Raw genomic sequence first — 20,914 nt, forward strand, 5'->3', positions numbered from 1 at the left:
GAATCAACAACTGAGAGAGGACAGTATGTGTAATCAGCAGGATGTTTCCTTGAACACATTTAATCTGAAGCCATGAGACTACTTGGGGTCTGGAGTCAATGTTGAAGATTCCGAGGACAACTCTCTCCTGACTGTGTCCCTGCTGATAGGACAGAACATTTCCAGAGATCGTGATGGTGGTGTCTGGAGCATTGTCTATTGGGTATGATTCCATGAGCACAACTATGTCGACTATTGTTTGAGTAGTCTTTCAGACACTAGCCAGGGACATCAGTAAGCGTTGACAGGGGTGTTCTGCTGTTGTCTTTTACCCTGCCTAGGTCAATGCCATGTTATCCATCCAGTTTCATTTCTTTGTTGAGACTTTGTAGCGATTGATACAACTGAATGGCATGCAAGGCCATTTCAAAGGATAGTGAGAGTCAATCGCATTGCTGTGGGTCAGGAATTACATATGGGCCAGACCAGGTAAAGGTGGCAGATTTCCTTCTTTGAAAGACATTAGCAATCCAGATTAGCTTTTCTAACAATTGACATTTGTTTGCTGGTCATCAGTACATTCTTAATTTCAGATTTTTTTATTGAATTCAAATTCCACCATCAGCCATGGTAGATTCAAACCCAGGTCCCCAGACTGGATGTTTAGTCAACATTCGTTGACTGTAAATGTGTTAATATTGCAAAGGCAGGCATCCCCTGTTTAATCTCAATTGCAAATGTATTTTAGTGGTTTTTTGTTCTTTGCTTTTCCTTTTTCATAAATTAAAATTACAAACTCACAGAAGCCTTCACACCATCAGATGCTGCCTCATTCAATAATGACAAGATTTTACACTAAGATGGGTGCTATGGTAACATACAGTGATCTTCTAGAGAGGTTTATAAGATTGTGTGATGCTTGTTGCTACAGCAAAAAGGACAGTCAATCACACAGATAGTGATGAAAAATGAACATTATTATAAATGGACATTAGTTACAAGTGTGATGTTCTATTTACTGTGACCATTTCACTGTGACACCTAATGCCCTTTTAAAGTTTTCTTTTTCCTTTCCTTCGCACTGAATTTAGTTACAGTCCTGAGGTCTACAGCTGGCTTAGATGGAGCCTGGTCTATAGCAGACCTTGTCAGCCTTGGAGTTTTAGGTAGATAATGTGGAGCAATTGTGGCTAGATAGCCCAGATGTAGGCTCACCATCCTTGGATGAAATTCTGCAAGGTTAAGGGATGCAATCAGAATGGATGGACTGGGCAATTTAGCAATCTCCTAAGAGGACACTTTGGCAGAGGGGATGTGGTGGCTGTATATAGCTCTCCATCTGGCAGTATACCTACTGGCACTGTTCTGATTCCTTGGGAGGAAGGAGTGTCTGCAGTGAGGTCAACATCTCTCACTCCCCTGTCACCCAGCCACTGGTGTTGCTCACACATGAGATGGACTGTAAAGGTTGCAGAAGATGAAGGTGCATCTTCTGAGGGACCTGTGGCTTCTTCCTCAGAGTGAAAAAGCTTATGATGTCCAAATGAGTTGGTCTGTTTACGACAGGGGCCGCATGGATGCTGCTTATGCCTGCAAAAGACAGGAATGAAAACGATGTGTGGTAGAGGTGCAAGTGGCAGAAATTTGGGCATATTAACAGAACGGTGGTGGCATTGGGAAATTAGTGCAAGTCTTATGTCATTATGTCAATATGACAAGTCTTATGTCATTAAGACAAGGATAATAATGGGCCTTGGGTGAAAGTGTTAAATAAGGAGAAGGCTAGTTACAACAGTACTAGGTGCAAACTGGAGAAATTAGATTGAGGGCAGCTGTTTGAGGGTAAATCCACAAACACAGAGTTTTTTAAAGGTCAGTTAATCAGAATTCAGGACCATCATATTCCTCTAAGGTTGAAATATAAGGACAGCAAGATTTGATAGCCATGGATGACAACTGATAATAAAAGTTTAGTCAAAAAGAACAAAAGAAACATATGAGAGGTTAAGGTGACTGAACTCAGACAAGGCCCTTATCTGAAGGAAGCAGGAAAGAACTTAAACAAGGATATAGGAGGGCTAAAAGGGGCCACTGACAAGTCAGATTAAGGAGAATATGTACATAAGGAGCAAGAGCATAGTTAGGGAAAGGGTCGGTCCACTCAAGGACAAAGAGGGTATTTACGCATGGAGCCAGAGAAGGTGGGCAAGGTCTTTCATAAATATCTCAAATTGGTATTCACCAATGAGAAGAACATGGATGACGGTAAGATTAAGGATGGGTTTGTTGATATTCTACGGTACGTGGCCGTTAAGGAGGTGGTGATGTTGGGTTTGTTAGATGACGTTAGATCAATCCACAGGGCCTGATGGAATCAATCTGAGTATACTGAGTGAGGCAAGGGAGGAGATTGCTGGGTCTTTGACAAAACTTTGTATCCTCCTTAGCCAAAGGTGAAGTTCCAAAAGACTGGAGAATAGCCTTTATTTAAGAAGCCCAACAGGAATAATCCAGGAAATTATAGACTGGTGAGCCTTAAATCAGTGGTAGGGAAATTGTTGGAGAAGACTCTTAGGGACAGGATTTACTTACATTTAGATAAAAATGGATTTATTAAGAGTAATCAATGTGGCTTTATACGGGGGATGTTTTGCCACACAAATGTGATTGAGTTTATTTGAGGAAATGACAAAGATAGTTGATGAGGATATGGCAGTGGATATTGTCTACATGAACGTTATTAAAGCATTTGACAAGGTCTGTCATGTCAGGCTTTCTAGAAGATTAAGTCACATGGGATCCATAGTGAGAAGGTAAGTTGGATACAAAATTTTCTTCGTCATGGAGGACAGGAGGTAGTTGTGGAGGGGTGTTTTTGTAACTGGAGGTCTGTGACCAATGGTGTTCAGCAAGGGTCAGTGTTAGAAATTATTTGGATGAAAATGTAGTTGGTCTGATGAGTCAGTTTGCAGACAACATGAAAATTGGTAGAGTTGTGGTAGTTAGGAAGTTTCTCAATGGATACAGCAAGATGTAGATCAGTTGGAAATTTGGGTGGAGTTTAATGGTTAGATGAGTTTAATCTGGACAAATGTAAGGTGATACCTTTTGGGGAAGCAAGTGCATTAGAAAAATATACAATAAAGGGCAGGTTCCTTCAGAGCATTGATACACAAAGGGATCTAGGGCACAAGTTCATGGCTCCCTGAAAGCAGCAACACAAATGGATAATGTGGTAAAGAAGACATATGGTACGGTTTGCCTTCATTGTTCAGGGCATCAACTGTAAAAGCCGACATGTAAAAGTCATGCTACAGCTAAATAAAACTTCAGTCACCCACTTTTGGATTATTGCATGCAATTCTAGTCAGCACACTGGAGGAGGGATGTGGAGTCTTTGGAGAGGGTGCAAAAGAACTTTGCCAGGATGTTTCAGAGATAGTAGAAACTGCAGATGCTGTAGAATCCGAGATAACAAGGTGTAGAGCTGGATGAACACAGCAGGCCAAGCAGCATCATAGGAGCAGAAAAGTTGATGTTTCGGGCCGAGACCCTTCTTCAGAAATGGGGGAGGGGAAGGGGGTTCTGAAATAAATAGGGAGGGTGGGAGGCGGATTGAAGATGGATAGAGGGGAAGATAGGTGGAGAGGAGATAGACTGGTCAAAGGGGCGGGGATGGAGCCAGTAAAGGTGGGGAGGTAGGGAGGAGATGGGTCAGTCCAGGGAGGACGGACAGGTCAATGGGGCGGGATGAGGTTAGTAGGTAGGAGATGGGGGTGGGACTTGAGGTGGGAGGAGGGGATAGGTGGGAGGAAGGACAGGTTAGGGAGGCGGGGATAAACAGGGCTGGTTTTGGGATGCAGTAGGGGGATGGGGGATTTTGAAGCTTGTGAAGTCAACGTTGATACCATTGGGCTGCAGGGTTCCCAAGCAGAATATGAGTTGCTGTTCCTGCAACCTTTGGGTTGCATCGTTGTGGCACTGCAGGAGGCCCAGGATGGACATGTTGTCTGTGGAATAGGAGGGGCAGCTGAAATGGTCACTGCGAGGTGCAGGTATTTAGTAGGTGTTCTGCAAAGCAGTCCCCAAGCGTCCACTTGGTTTCCCCAATGTAGAGGAGGCCACAACGGGATCAACAGATGCAATATACCATATTAGCAGATGTGCAGGTGAACATCTGCTTGATGTGGGAAGTCTTCTTGGGGCCTGGGATGGTGGGGAGGGGGGAGGTGTAGGGACAGGTGTAGCACTTCCTGCACTTGCAGGGAAAAGTGCCGGGTGTTGTGGGACTGGAGGGAAGTGTGGAGCGGACAAGGGAGTCATGGAGAGAGCGGTCCCTCAGGAAGGCAGATAAGCGTCGGGAGGGAAAAATCTCTTTAGTGGTGAGGTCGATTGCAGATGGCGGAAGTGTCGGAGGATGATGTGTTGGATCCGGAAGTTGGTGGCATGGTATGTGAGGATGAGGGTGATTCTGTTTTGGTTTTTATTGCAGGGAGGGGGTGTGAGGAATAAGTTGCAGGAAATGCAGGAGACATGGTCGAGGCTGTTATTGGCCACTGGGGGCAGTTGCAGTCCTTGAAAAACGAGGACGTCTGAGATGTACAGGAGTGGAGTGCCTCATCCTGGGAGCAGATGCGGCGGAGGTGAAGGAATTGGGAATGGTGATGGCATTTTTGCAGGAAGGTGAGTGGGAAGAGGTGTATTCTAGGTAGCTGTGAGAGTCGGTGGACTTGAAATGGATATCTGTTTCTCGGTGGTTGCTGGAGATGCCTGGATTGGTGTGTAGTAGCTGTAAGGAAAGGTGGGACAAACTTGGATACTCTTCCCAAAAGAGTTGCAGGCCAAGGGATGACTTCACAGAAGCATATAAAATTATGGGAGACAAGTATAATATGGGTAGTTGGAGTCTTTTTCCAGGATGAAAATGTTAAACGCAACAGATGTTGGTTTAAAGGAGATGTGCAAAGCAACATTTCTTTACACAGAGGGTAACGCACTGCCAGGGGACGTGGTAGAAGCAGATACATAGCAATGTTTTAGAGGCATTTAGACAGACACATGAACATGCAGGGAATAGATGTATATAGACCATGTGCAGATGGATGGGATTAGTTTAGAATGGCATCATGATCAGCACAGAAATGTTCAGTCAACGGGCCTGTTCCTCTGCTATACTGTTCTATATTCTAGGTGCTGATAACTGAGTCTCAACATCATCACATCATCCCATTTAGGTTTGGATTCTGTCCTCATAGCGGGTAAAGAGATGAATTTTGAGTACTCCACGCCTGTCTTGGCCCTCCTTGCCCTATGGTGGGTTGTTTTTTTGACTGAAATAGTTGCAGGGATTGAGTAAGGTGAAAGTGGAGAGCATTGCTGTTAATATTAGTGCTGGTGTGGGAAAGGTGATGATGTGTTCCTTGTGAGTAAGAAATGCAGCAAGCAAGTAGGTTATGTAGCTTGGGGATATGGTGAGTAAGAGTGATTTAGGGAAGATGCCAAGAGCCTTGATGGGAGCTGTGTGCAGTGGTAGAGACGGAGCAAGCGAGGAGAAGAAGAGAGCAGAAGTGATGGCACTTACTTTTAAGAGTGCAGAAGATCATTACATTACTTGCAGCATTGTTGGGAATTTCTTCAGATCTTGGACACTACATTGACTCAGGTGGCAAATTTGTTTCAAGCTGGCAGGGTCTAAGTGGTGTAGTTTCCTGTGGCAATTTTGAATAAATATATTGGCCCTCCTCTCTATCAGCCTGTTCACCAGGGCCTTGAATTCTCTAACAGCAAAGCAGGGTGCTAACTTTCCTCAGCAGCCATCTTGTGTGCAGCTTTTCACACATTGAAACTATGAAGTCTATTTCCTGGCTTGCAGTATTTGAACAGGTCCACATTTGGACTTTAAATATGTTGCTGGCAGTAGGAAACCTATAAAGTCCTAGCAGTGGTGATCACTTTCACTGCTGACTGGCATGAGAGTAAACCATGGAGGCATGATTCATATTAACTGAGGTGAGCACTATACAATTACATGCATTAGACTCACCAGATCTACAGAGAATAACTCTTCATGAAACTTCCCACAATTGATACTTGCTGTGACCCAAACCAGGCGTCCTAAAATATTTTGAGAAGGTAGCCTAGACCCCTACATTTTCTTTTCTTAAAGGTAGGTGTGTAGAGTGATGCAACTGTTCAAACTACTTGACATTAAGCAAAACATAACTGCTTACACACTATAGTGAAAATACAAACAAATGAAAGGAATTTAAAATAACAACTATTGTAAAATTTAACCAAACAACAGATATAGCACTTATTACTAAATAACTGTTCCAACATAGTAACATTCCATAAACACAACCCTTGTCAAAAAGGTAGATTCTTACATGCAGTTTTGAATTCAGGAGGAAACGACATCAAGACAGATTTCAGAGAAAGTAGCAGTTAGGAATCATTCACTGAAGCTCCAAGTCTTATGGGACCCCAAACAGCTTCTGACTGCTAAAGCCAAAAACAAAAGCTACAAAGCCTGCTCTGAGACAACTGGTCATTCCCCTTCTGTTATTACAGCTATTTAAAAAAAACCTAAAGGCTTCCTAAGTTATTTATTTAAGCCGTTTTCAGTAGCTAGTGCAATACTTTTGCCTTCACAACCTCTCTTCAAAAAAAAACCCAGGACAAAATAACCTTTTTAAAGTGACAGCATCATCACCCACTTAGCTCCTCAATCTTCGTGAGGCATCTAGTATCTAAACTCAGGAACTCCTCAGCCCTGTTTACCTCACTCTTCTCTTCTGAGACCTTCCTTGAAACTTAATAAAAGCAAAGCATTGCAGACGTTAAGGATCAAATAACAATACAGAAGTTCTGCAGAATCTCAACAGGTCTGTTAGCATCTGTGGAGGGAGAAACAAAGCTACCATTTTGAGTCTAATGAGACTTGAGAAAAAGTTCACCAGGTTCTGGTGTTTTTGTTCTTTAAAACCTACTTCTCTGACCAAACATGGTTATGAATACGACGCAACAAACCCTGCCACTTCCTCTGCCAAATCCCCTGTCCTTACACACTTCCCCCCCAACCAATCCCAATCCAAACAATGGCCTGGATTTTCTGATGACCAGAATATCATTCCAGCATACATTGGAGAATCCTGACGGCAGTAGACTCGAAGGAATTGCCTGGAAAATTGAAGAATCATTTGGGCAATTCCGCTATGCTTGGATCTCTTCACAAGTATCCATTTTGATTATAAAGTTCAAAGTGTTCTGATGAAAATAAGTGAACAGTTACTCAGAAAAGTTAAGCTATAAACACATAGTCTAACTCCTGTTTAAGTTTTCAGTGGACCAAATACTGGCCTCCTCACATACCCCAGCTATCCCTCTCAGACCCTGACCTCACAGCACCCCTATTCCTCCATGGACCCAATATCATATCCAGTTCTAAGGAAGGGTCACTGGACCCGAAACATTAACTGATTTCTCTTCACAGCTGCTGTCAGACCTGCCAAGCTTTTCCAGCAAATTCTGTTTTTGTACCTAATACCACATCAAGTTCCAGACCCAACATTTCTCTCTTTTCCATGCCGGACCTGACCTAACTCCTCGCCCTCCAGCACATTCCTCTCCCCTTTCCTGCTCTTAATCCACACCAACTTCACTCTCTAACTTTCAGAATACAACAGTAGACTGTTGTGCAAAAGGGTGCAATTTGCCTTGTCCCAACCATTCTGCACTAATGAGGGAACTACCAAATCCAGCTTCATATGTCTGAAGGAGCAATGATTAAAATCTCCTGTCAAAAATAAGGAGCCCTTTCATTTCATAAAATAGAATGGTGACTCCTTAGAAAGTCTAGCCCAATATCTATCTTTGCTGCAGTGATAGTTTTTCAACTTATACATTGTGATAGTCTTTCTAATGCCAAAGTGTTCAGAAATGCTTTTTAAGAGTTCTGGTTTCATTAAGGACCATAATACAAAAGATCAGAGAAGCTCATTTCACAGGAAAATAGATGAGAATTTACAATATCATATCAGTTCAATGTATCAATAGCTGATTAGCCATAATCTACAAAAGACCACAGGAATTTCTTCCTAGAGACAGACAATTAGTTATATAGCTTGAGAGACACCATTCCATATCAAGCATGGGGAATGTCAAGAAAGCAGGCTTCCATGAATAACCATAGCCAGTAGTTGTTGAATTTGTGCTGTTAGCATCATACTATACCACACTCTCATCAACAGAGCCAATTAACCGCCAAAAACCTATCACTGCTCAGTGTAATTTGTTAAAAATACAAGACGTGAAGAAAACCTTTCAGACGAGTAGCCGAATTCTTTCTACCAGTTTCACATTTTGTATATGGTATACCTGCACCAAATGGACTGCAGTGGTTCAAGAAGGCAGCTCAACTTCTCAAGGGCAATTAGGGGTGGGCAGTAACTGGGAATGGCCTAGCCAGCAAAGCCAATATCCCCAAAATGAATTAAAAGAAAAATGCTTATAATAAACTTACGTCAGACTTCATTTTTAAAACAAGTTCACTCCATGTCAATAATAATTTGAGATAGTTAGTCTGAAATTGATTGAAAATGTACCTGTGTTAGCAAAATCAAAATTGATCCGAAGTTTTACAGAGTATTAATAAAAAAAATGTCAGGGAGCAAGCCATTTCTAATTTATCAGGTGGCATATCCATCCAACGTTTGTGTGACATATCCAATTTTTATGTTGAATTTTTTATATTTAATTGTATGCCAAGTATTAATGTTTTAAGCAGCATGTCAAAAAATTGAAAAAACAAGCCTAAGATGCTTGAAAAAACACAGCCCGAACAGAAAAAGCATTTTGATTGAAAACAAATTTTCTCCGATTTTAGTATATATAGCCAAAGAAAATCAGAAAAGCTTAACATCAAGGTTGATCATACCTGTGTAATCTTGGATTCAGCAATTATTTGTAGAGCTGCTAGAGTTTCTTCCTCCATTACGATGCACCCATTCAGGTAGGTGAGAGTCTTTAATTGGCTAATGACTATTAGACGTAGTAAATCAGGCTGTTTAGAAATTTGAAATAGGTAAAAACAATGATTAAACTTATTGGAGTTAAGTTAGTTTCTTTTAAAGCAGAACCAAACTGACGTCTGGGATATAAAAACTTCAAATGGAAAATATGAAATTATGCAAATGAAGTAGTATTTAATAAATGAACCTGACTTTCACATCATGGACCTGCATGTCAGTCTCCACCAGACCAAAGATGCATCATCATATTTGTTGGACACGTGGATCTCAAATATAAGCTAATCGTTTTCTTGCATTTGATAATCATAAGACAAGTTGGTCTAATATTTTATGAATTGATTATTCAACATAATAAACATAGGTTCTGTTCCTTCCTGGAGCAGAGACTGGGAACTCAGTAAAATTGAGGCTTAACCCTGCATTGTTCTCTCCCAAAATGTGATAGATTATGATCTTGCTTTTTGAAAATGGGAATAGATAATGAGATCAAACAATAAAGATGGGTTCACTATACTCCTAAACACAGTTCACAGTTTAATCCATTTAGTTTTAAAATTTAGCACATGTTGAGTGATCATTGTGTACATGATTTTGTTCCCAACAATATGTGTTGTCATTTAACTACACATTTTCACTTCAAAGTAGTTGAAGGAAGGGGAAAGGTAAGAAAATACTGGCTGACGACATAAGCAAAACGGGCGCCTGAAAACAGATGAAGCTTTGGACGAATATCAGGAAAGTAGGACCAATCTGAAATGAGGAATTAAGAGGGCTAAAAGGGATCATGAAATATCTCTAGCAAACAGGGTTAAGAAAAATCCCAAAGCCTTTTATTTATACATAAGGAGTACAGAAAGGGTTGGCCCACTCAAGGACAAGGGAGCAAAGTTATGTGAGGAGTCAGAGAAAATGAATGAGATTCTTAATGAGTATTTTGCATCAGTATTCACCAAGAGAGAACATGACAAATGTTGAGTTTAGGGATAGATGTTTGATTACTCTAGGTCAAGTTGGCATAAGGAGGGAAGATGTGTTGGGTAGTCTAAAAGGCATTAGGGTGGACTAGTCCCCAAGTCCGGATGTGATCTATCGCAGGTTACTGAGGGAAGCGAGAGAGGAAATAGATGGGGTCTTAACAGATATCTTTGCAGCATCCTTGAACACGAGCAAGGTCCCGGAGGACTGGAGAATTGCTCATATTGTCCCACTGTTTAAGAAGGGTAGCAAGGATAATCCAGGTAATTATAGACTGCTGAGCCTGATGACTTATTAGTGATAGTCAGCATGGTTTTGTGCGGGGAAGGTCATGTCTTACCAACTTGACAGAATTCTTTGAGGAAGTGACAAAGTTGATAGAGGAGGGAAGTGCTGTAGATGTCATATACATGGACTTCAGTAAGGTGTTTGATAAGGTTCCCCATGGCAGGCTGATGGAGAAAGTGAAGTCGCATGGGGTCCAGGTTGTACTAGCTAGATGGATAGAGAACTGGCTGGGCAACAGGGGGCAGAGAGTTGTAGTGGAAGGGGAGTTTCTCAAAATGGAGAACTGTGACCAGTGGTGTTCCACAGGGATCCATGCTGGGACCACTGTTGTTTAATGCACAGAGAGATCTGGGTGTTCAGGTCCATTTTACCCTGAAGGTGGCAATGCAGGTCGATACAGTGGTCAAGAAGGCATATGGCACGCTTTAATTCATCAGACAGGGTATTGAATACAAGAGTTGGCAGGTCATGTTGCAGGTGTATAGGACTTCGGTTCAACCACATTTGGAATACTATGTACAGTTCTGGTTGCCACATTACCAAAAGGATGTGGATGCTTTGGAGAGGGTGCAGACGAGGTTTACCAAGATGTTGCCTGGTATAGAGGGCGCTAGCTATGAAGTGAGGTTGAGTAGATTAGGATTATTTACGTTAGAAAGATGGAGGTTCGGGAGGGTCCTGATTGAGGTCTACAAAATCATGAGAGGTATAGACAGGGTGGATAGCAAGAAGCTTTTTCCCAGAGTGGGGGACTCAATTAGTAGGGGCCACGATTTCAAGGTGAGGGAGGAAAGGTTTAGGGGAGATATGCATGGAAAGTTCTTTATGCAGAGGATGGTGGGTGCCAGCAGAGGTGGTAGAGGTGGGCACGATAGCGTCATTTAAGATATATCTAGACAGATACATGAATGGGCAGGGAGCAGAGGGATACATGTCCTTGGAAAACAGGCAACAGGTTTAGATAGAGGATCTGCATCGGAGGGCCGAAGGGCCTGTTCCTGTGCTGTAATTTTCTTTGTTGTTTTGTTCAAAACAAAGTATGAAAATGATGCAAGCACTACGCCGTTGGAGCCATGAGTAATTGACACATACCTTGAAGATGAATGTAAATAAAAGTAACTTAAATTTAGAATAATCTAAATCACATTTCACTGTTTGTTAACATTTAGTGAAACGTACCTTTTTCCATGGATTGTGACGGAGATCAAGTGTAAGGAGTTCAAATGCATGTTTATGAAGGACTCCTACTTCTTTTTTAATGTAAGTCAGTTGATTCCAACTCAGGTCCAAATAATTGAGATTTTCCACTCCAGTGAAACCATCTAAAGTTATCAACTGATTGTGGCTTGCATCCAAAAACCTTAGGTGAGACTGCAGAATTTTAAATGACCAGACTCAGAATCAAGGAACACGGTCAAGTAAATTAACAAAGGAAAAAACAATTTAAGATTGTCACTTAGGCTCACAGTGAGGCTGGCTTCCTTATTTATAGAAAGAGCATTTTCATTTACTGCAATTGTTTCAATTCAACAAAACAAGTGACAGCCATTCACTGGTACGTTTCTTGACACGACCCTTTGATTACAATCAACCTGATTGGTTTAAAAAGCAAACAAAACCTTGTTAACCGTCTACCATCATTTACTAGTGTTCTCAGTGGCAACATCTCTACCAATCACAAGGTTGTAGACTTGTTCATCCAGTTGGTGTGTTTACCGAGGCATATAATTAACTCGCGGGACAGAACACCAACCCTTCACCAGAGGCACACTGACAATGTTACCTAGCAGGGTGACCAACCATCTACAATCAAACACACCGAATCGGCAAGCAAGTCTTCAACCTCATCCACAAACCAAGCTACAAATCTTCTCAAAAACTCTACCAATCCTTGTCCAGTTAGCAACTAATCAATACTGTCAGGTCATTTAGCATAAATGTTGGTTTCCTCTTAGACTGGTAGTCTTGTGAGTTGTACTGATGAGTGCAATTGAAAAAGATTTGACGAATGGAGAGATAAGGGAACTGCAGATGCTGGAGAATCCAAGATAACAAAGTGTGGAGCTGGATGAACACAGTAGGCCAAGCAGCATCTCAGAAGCACAAAAGCTGATGTTTTGGGCCTAGACGCTTCATCAGAGAGGGGGATGGGGAAAGGGTTCTGAAATAAATAGGGAGAGAGGGGGAGGTGGACCGAAGATGGATAGAGGACAAGATAGGTGGGGAGGAGAGTATAGGTGGGGAGGGGATAGGTCAGTCTGGGAAGGATGGACAGGTCAAGGAGGCGGGATGAGGTTAGTAGGTGGGAAATGGAGGTGCGGCTTGAGGTGGGAGGAGGGAAAGGTCGGAGGAAGAACAGGTTAGGGAGGCGGGGACGAGCTGGGCTGATTTTGTTACGCAGTGGGGGGAGGGGATGAGCTGGTCTGGTTTTGGGATGCAGTTGTTCACCTGCACGTCTGCCAGTGTAGTATACTGTATCCACTGTACCCAGTGTGGCTTCCTCTACATTGGGGACTATGGACTTGCACCCAAAGATCCCTCTGTATATCAATGCTAAGGGTTCAGCCATTTTCTGTATTCTTACCTATTTACATTAAACTCCATTTGCCGTTTCTCTGTCCAACTTTCCACTGGTCTACGTTTTACTGTATACTTTGATAACTCTCTTAAACAGCCACAAATTCACCAATTTTTGTTTTGTCTGCAAACTTACTAATCAGACTACCTGCATTTTCATCCAAATGAAGAGGTCTCAGCATTAATCCTTGTGGAACACCACTGGTCACAGACCTTCAGTCAGGAAAACACCCCTTCACAGGGCAGCTATCTTCTCTGACCAAGGCAGAGGTAGCGGGGAGGTAGTGACTTTAAACTGAGAATCATCATATCTAAAGGAGAGGCCAAGGTTGAGAAGAGGAGATCTTCATGGTAACCTTACCTAAAAATGCTGAGAACTGTAATATTTAGGGATACAAAGTGCTCAGAAAAGGTAGGTAAGACAAATACTTAGAGGAGATAGCAGAATAGAACAGGGAGTTTACTTGGCCCAGATCTTCTGTGGAGCGACAATCCTCAGATTGCCGCTCTGCACAAATTTCTCCCTGCCTCAACATTGCTTCGCACTATTTGCTGGGTCTTCTGAACCTGGTTTCTCTAGAAATGTGAAGGGCAGCATCCTCAAAAGGAATATAACACAGTGCTGTAGTATTGGGAACACACAGAACACAGCCACATGCCTCGTTTTCTTTCTTTAGAAATCCCATATTTGCAATTCTAAAATGAAAAGTAAACAATGCACCAGACCATACCAAAGGTTTTGTAAGGCAGCCAAAAAGAAAGACAAGTCCTTCTATTCTTCAAATCAGTCGCACTTGATTGAGTAATAGCTAAGGAGGTCTGTGCTTCCATTATGCTTTCTAAAATATTGGTGGGCCAACCTCAATAGTTGACATTTAAATACAACTCATTTTCTTCATGCAACATAAAGACACATGCACCACCCCATCACCATGTCATGCTGTTTATTTGACTGTATTATTGAAATCACCTTTTTACCAACTGCTGGACAATGTGTTGGCAAATATGAATGAAATAAGTCAAATATGAATGGGGAATTTGACAATCCCTGCCATACTTGGTTGTCAACACTGATTTTGCTCCACCGCTAAGGTGTAAAGCCACAGATCATTTTCTATATTGCTACCAATACCTTTCAAGCATCAGACTGTAAAGCCATAGGTTCATTCCATCCTATAGTTAGACCTTGAACGGATCTTAAAATTCTTACCAGGTTTGAAAGGTCATTTAGGTGTGTGAGTTCATTAAAGCTGATAACGAGTTTCTGCAAATTTGTAAGTCTGGAGATACCTTTTAGTTTACGTAGCCCATTTCCATGTAAGTTCAAAATCTGCATTGGGCCAGACATGAAAATTACATTTCAAATTAAATCTCTCCACAATAACATCAATTTTGCATATTGTTCTCATGAATGACAGATTCCTTTTTTTTCATATTCTTTCTTTCTCAAAAAACAATACTTATTGTTACCATAAAGTTTAGTAACTACTCAGGTCATCATTTTAGAAGACAATAACTTCATTTGAATGTTTTTTAATTGTAAATTTGTAATTGTCAATTATCTATACTGTATTACTAACATGCATCTGTATTATTTCAAACTTATCAACACCTATTTGTAAATTGAATAAATTGCTTGCAATATGATAGTTGAAAATAAATTAGAGGCAAGTAGTAATATATTTGAAAAATCAAATTAATACAACATCAGGAATAATCAAAAGTATAGGCATTCTTTCTAAATTATACATTTTTCTTCATTTTAACATATTCCACATTCTGCAAGAATAAGTCCACACTCTCGATAGAATTCATGATAAGATGATCCATACTCTTATTTTTGTCTGCTGACCCCTTATAAAAGGGACTTTATCAAAAGCCTATGAAAAATCCAAATATATGACATCCACTGGTTCTCCCTCACCTATTCTATAACTTACATTTTCAAAAACTCCAGCAGATCATGAAGTACAATTTATCTATCATAAACTCTTGCTGGCTTTGTCCAATTTTGTCAATATTTTCAAAATAGTTTGTTACTGCAATTTTTATAACAAGCACTAGCATTTTCCTCACAACTGATGCAAGACTAACTGGTCTGTAATTCCGCGCTTTTTCTCTCCCCAACTTTTTAAATAGTGGGATTATATTTGTCAAACCCCACAGTCAATAGCAACTGCTTCAGAATCTATATAATTTTGGAAGTGACGACCAATGCATCTAATATTTTCAGGACCAGTTCCTTTTGTGCTTTGGGATGTAGATTATCAGGACTTAATCATTTGTCAGCCTTTAACCCCGTTAATTTCCGAAGCACAATTTTCTTAGTAATACTGATTTGCTTCAATTCCACCTTCTCACCAAACCCTTCCTTCCCTAACATTTCTGGGAGGATATTTGAGCCCTCTTTTGTGAATACAGGATTAAAATGTGTATACAATTTTTCTGCCATTTCTTTCTTCCCCATTATAAATTCCCCTGACTGTAAGGATCTACATTTGTCCTTACTAATCTTTTTCTCTTTACGTATTTATAGAATCTTCTATGCTTTAAGTTTCTGTGTTCTCTATAATTTAACTCTAATACTCTATTTTCCCTCTTTTGACAAAATATTTGCTGAATTCAAAAATGTTCCTAATTTTCAGGTTGCTGCTTTTTCTAGCAATTTTATATCTCCTTTTTGAATCTAATACTATCCATAACTTATTTTATAAGCCATGATTGAGCTACCTTTGCTGTTTTATTTTTGTGTCAGATAAGAATGAATGATCCATGTAATTTATGCACACATTCATTCAATCAATACATGTTTTCTTTCGGTTGTGAAAAAAATAGGAGTTATTTTTACATAGTTTGTAGATTTCACTCGCTAATGTATTTATTAGCTTGAAAATTATTTGAAGAAATATATTTCAAAATAGGTTCTGCAACAAAGCTATCAGATCCTCATTCTCATGGAAAACTTGAAGTTCAGACAGGAGCCCAGGATAAATTTACAAATCTGGTATGCTGTCGCAAGTCAACAAACTCTCACAAATATTTCATAGAATGTAAAATTAACAAAATCATTCATCAGAAGTTCATGAATGTCTTGTTCAGATAAACAAAGAGAATGGACAAAAATCTACATGTGACAAACACAGAGGAATGTACTGCTCATGCTAGCAAGCAAAGCAAATGTTCTGCTCAACAGACTGCTAAGCCACATAGTACAAATGCACTGCCATAAAGCCAAAGTTGGTTCGGTAAAGGCAGAGGTACATGTGGCATGATCCTCACCCTTCGCTATATGCAAGAAAAAAAAACGATGAGTGTCTACTGTGCTTTTGCCAACCTAACAAAGGTCTTTGACAGTGAGAAGGAAAACAAATTTGACACAGCAAGCTTGGTATTTTCCTGTCTATGTAAGAAGCTGTGGAGGAAATAAGATTTCAGTATTAGACTTAACAAAACTTGATGTATACAAAGCCATGGTAACATATGCCTGTGAGACATGGACTACTCATTCCCAAGATATTGAGCAACAGGACAATTTCACATGAGATGTATCCATAACATCATGGAGATCAAATGAGAAGGCAAAATTCCCAACATCGAGATATGTCAAAAAGCAAAAATTTCTGGAATTGAAGTATTCATTATCACAACCCTGCTCTGATGGAGTGGACGTATAAAATATATGACTGATAATAGAATGCATAAGGTGGTCATGTATTCCTTCTTAAGTTTGGACACCACCTGCAAGGTACACTGACATGAAGGTTGAAGAACTTCTTGAAGCCAAACTTCAGGAAATGTGTCATATCCATCACAGAATGGGAGAAAATGCATAAGAAAGGGCAACGTGAAGCAGTTGGTGTTGTTTTCTTCAATAGCAAAGAAAACAGGCAGCAAAAGACAAAAGCAAAAGCCAAACTAGAAGGATTGAGCAAAACCTTAATAAAAAAAAAGACAATTTTTCCTTGCCTACTCTATGAAAAGCTTTCCAGCTCTGCAGTTGAGTTTCACAATCATATTCAGAACACATAACCAAAAATCACAAGAAATTACATTGAGTTGTGAATGCTGCCCAGTCCATCATGAAAACCAGCCTTCCTTCCATTGATTCCGTCTTCACTTGTTGCTGCCTCAGGAAAGCAGCCAACATAATCCCACCCCAGTTATAATCTTTTTCACCCTCTTCTATCAGGCAGAAGACACAAAAGTTTGAAACTGTGTACTGACAGTTTTAAGAATAGCTTCTTGCCTGCTGCTGTCAGACATATGAACAGACCTCTCATACATTTGAGTTTATCTTTCTCTGAACCTTCTCTAGCTGTAACACTATACTCTACATTCTGCTCTATTACTTTAATGTACTTATGTAAGATATGATTGTCTGGATAGCATACAATACCAAACTGTTCACTGTATCTCAGTACGTGACAGTAATAAATCAAATCAAATTAAACTGACAACTGTGTATGCATCAAATGGCCATTTACAATAACAAAGGAAAACTGATGACATAGCTACACATGCAGATATTGCAAGTGGAATTTAATCTTGATTCTTTTCACTCAAGAACAAAATCATTATCATTGGATAAATTTCCTTTATAGGACAGAGAAACTGTATGGATAACATAGCAAATGAAATATCGTCACTGTAATAGCAACTTAAAATTGTAATGCCAATCATAACTTGGTCTTACATTTGGAACAGGTTGAAAATGTTTCAGACTGAAGAATGAAAAGCATCTTCATCATGCTTAGGGTAATATATAAAAATTACCTTCACTACGTATATTTTTTATGTGTACATGACTAGAAGTAACTTACTGTGATTTGACTCAATATTGAAGCTCCAGATGCAGAAAGTAAAGTCATTTCCTCCAGATTTGGGATTTTATGACTTTGCATCACAATAGGATCCATTTTTAATACTTCTTCGTCAAATGCCATGGCTCGCTGTATTATCAATATTTCTGCTTTACTTTGCTTCCTTTGAGGTGTTTTGTTTTCAGAAAAAGCAGAATAAAATGATTGCAGATCATTCTAAATAAATTCAATTTGTAAAAGAAAGGTAACTGATTAAACACATTCATTGTAAACTTTGAAAATGCTGTCTTTATTTTTATTAGATTTTCCTACTTCCCTCCATTTATCAAACTTGAAATGAAAAGATGGTTGAATCTGTTAATTGCTCCATGAGCTAGAATGCAAATGGCAGAGTTATATCAGATATAACATCCAAAAAACATTGCCACAAGTTAAATACAAGAAACGCGATAAGATAAGAGCTTTTCTTTTACCCTTTTTTCCATTGACTCATTTCAATTATTAATGACGATTAGCAATTGTTGAGAAAGGATTCAGGTCTTTTAAACTAAGATCTGCATATTAACCATATATTCATTTTCATTTTAGGATTTTGGGCCAAGTATATTTACTGTTGTATTTTGTCATATCTTTAGTTCACTTGATTCAGCTATTTCTCCACAAATCCAGTGGAAATCAAAATCTGAGGAGGCAGTGTACTCCGTGTTAAAACTTTGCAAAAGGGCTACAGAAAGACAAAATAACTATAGCTGAAAATTAAGCATTAAAATCGCTACTTATCTGTTGGCATGTTTGAAATCTGTATAGATTAATAGCTTCCAATAAATACAAGTTGAACTTTAAAAGAAATAAATGCCTAATATGTTCTTTCTCAACCCATGAGGGAAGAATGAAGTTTACAGTAGATATCTCACATTAACTGTACAGCCTTCAAACTTATTGCAAGGACAGATTCTCAGCTATAAACCAATATAACACAGTTACTTCATGTACAAGATAAACAATTTTACATCACAAATGGGATGGGCCAGAACACATCATGATATGGTAAGTGTGAATAATAGGTGTAGGGCAAAACACTGAACATGGGCATCAAGTCTTGAATTTTCATTTTGAGGTTGGAAAGCAGAAGCTGAAACTGTTTTGAGGTCATCTTCCATTGAAGATGGCAAGCAGGCTGTCTTGGTTAGAGGGTTAATTGGAAGCCTTGCAGTTTGAGACAAGCAGCACGCTGTTATGGAAGGCAAGTAACAGAAGGGGAGCTTAAATACAGAGGCACCCTCTTTCCAACTTATTAAAGTATTTAATTAAAAAACAAACTCATCAGCCACCATCGTGTTGTAGTAGAGATTTCCTCTAAAGGACAAGTTGGCTGCAGCACCCAAAAAGGCAGAATCCCCAGAAGACAAGATGCTTTTCACAAGAGCATTATGAAACAAATTCTAATACCAAGCTATGTAAGGAAATTTTAGGTCCAAAAGCTTGATCAAAGGGGTAAGTTTTAAAGAGAGTTTTTTTTCTTCTATTCATTCATAGGATATGGACTCACTGGCTGGGCCAGAATTTATTGCCCATCCCTAGTTGCCCTTGAAAAGGTGGTGGTGAGCTTCCTTCTTGAACAGCTGTGGTTCATGTGCTATACATAGACTCACAATGCCATCAGGGAGGGAATTCCATGACTTTGGCCCAATGTCAATGGTGACATTTTTCCAAGTTAGGATGGCAAGTGTCTTGGAGAGGAACTTGCAGGTGGTGGTGTTCCTGTGTATATGCTGCCCATATCCTTCTGCATGAAAGTGATCGAGAGTTTAGAAGGTGCTATCGAAGAGTCTTTGGTGCATTTGCATCTTGTAGATACTGAGCATCAGTGGCAGAGTGACTGTGTGTCTGTGGAGGAAATAGCAAAATAAAGGTAGTGAGAGAGGAAGGGAGGGTGTTCAAGAAATTATGATTCCTAGGAGTGATTTTCCACCGCCCCCAACCAAGCTGCTACTTTCCTACCTACAGAAACTTAAACTGGACTCCATCAATGTGAAATATGACAGAACAATTGGAAAATACAGTCTCCTTCAAATGAACTTTGTTAGGTCCCTAAAAAGCCTAGTTGTAAACCTACCACAGATGGGCAGGCAACCCTGCCAACCCCTCTCTTGCCTTGGCAAAAATAGCCTGGTTAATGAGGTTAATTTTTGCCTTTCATCACAGAATTATCATAGAATCCCTGAAGTGTGGAAGCAGGCCATTTGGCCTATTGAGTCCACATCGGCCCTCTGAAGAGCATCCTACCGAGAACTATTCCCGTACCCTATAACCATAACCCTGCATTCCCATGGCCTATGCACCTAGTCTGCTTAAAGAGGACAGGGCCATGCTGCCCTTAGCTTAGAAATGACAAACAAATTTGTACCCAGCCTTGTGGAATGAAAAAACCTCTCTACCACCAGTCTCTGTTAAGGGCTCTGTCCTGAGGAATTCCTGTAGAGCACAACCATTTTCTTTCATGCTGGGTTTGACTCCAACCAGTAGTTCACATTGACCTTAATTTTGCTAGGGAACAATACTGAAAAGCTGTAAATATATAGGGTGATTTAATGTACTAAAACTTCCGAAAGTGATCTGTTTGAACAAAATTTGACACCAAGCCACATAGAATATTAACCAGAAAACTGAACTGAACTAGTCATATAATATACTATGGCTGCAAGAGCAAATCAGATGTCTGGGATCATGGAACATGTAACTCATTACCTGACTCCCCATATCCCATCCACAATCTACAAGGCACAAGTCAGGACCGTGATGAAATACTCTCCACTTACCTGGATAACTGTAGCTACAATAATACTGAAGAAGCTTGACACCATCCAGGGCAAAGCACCCCATCTGATTGGCACCACATCCACAAACACTGAGCTCCTTCACCACTGACACTCAGTCACAGCAGTGTGCACCATCTACAAGTTGTGCTACAAAAATTCACTAAGGCTCCTTAGACAGGACATTCTAAACACATAAACACTGCCATCTAGAAGGACAAGGGCAGTAGAAAGATGGGAACACCACCACGACGTACAATTCTCCTCCAAGCTACTCACCATTCTGACTTGGAAACATATTGTCATTCCTTCAGTGTAGTTGATTCAAACTCCTAGAACGCACTCTGTCATGGCTAGTGGGTTTATCTCGACACCAAATGGACTGCCTCAGTTCAAGAAGGCAGCTTGTAGTCACCTTCACAAGGACAAC

General features: G+C 40.2%; 1 protein-coding gene across 1 annotated transcript in view; it reads right to left on the reverse strand.

Annotated features, from left to right (window-relative positions):
• lrrc9 (leucine rich repeat containing 9) overlaps nt 1-20,914 on the reverse strand; it is a 187,430-nt gene that overhangs the window by 75,778 nt on the left and 90,738 nt on the right. The window contains exons 16-19 of the mRNA XM_048538501.2: nt 17,669-17,884; nt 14,059-14,178; nt 11,451-11,642; nt 8,915-9,040 (exon numbers count right to left, since the gene is read on the reverse strand). Coding sequence (XP_048394458.1) covers nt 8,915-9,040; nt 11,451-11,642; nt 14,059-14,178; nt 17,669-17,884 — 654 coding nt within the window. The remainder of the gene's footprint in view (nt 1-8,914; nt 9,041-11,450; nt 11,643-14,058; nt 14,179-17,668; nt 17,885-20,914) is intronic.

This window comes from Stegostoma tigrinum, chromosome 10, assembly GCF_030684315.1.
Source record: "Stegostoma tigrinum isolate sSteTig4 chromosome 10, sSteTig4.hap1, whole genome shotgun sequence".
Taxonomy (NCBI): domain Eukaryota; kingdom Metazoa; phylum Chordata; class Chondrichthyes; order Orectolobiformes; family Stegostomatidae; genus Stegostoma; species Stegostoma tigrinum.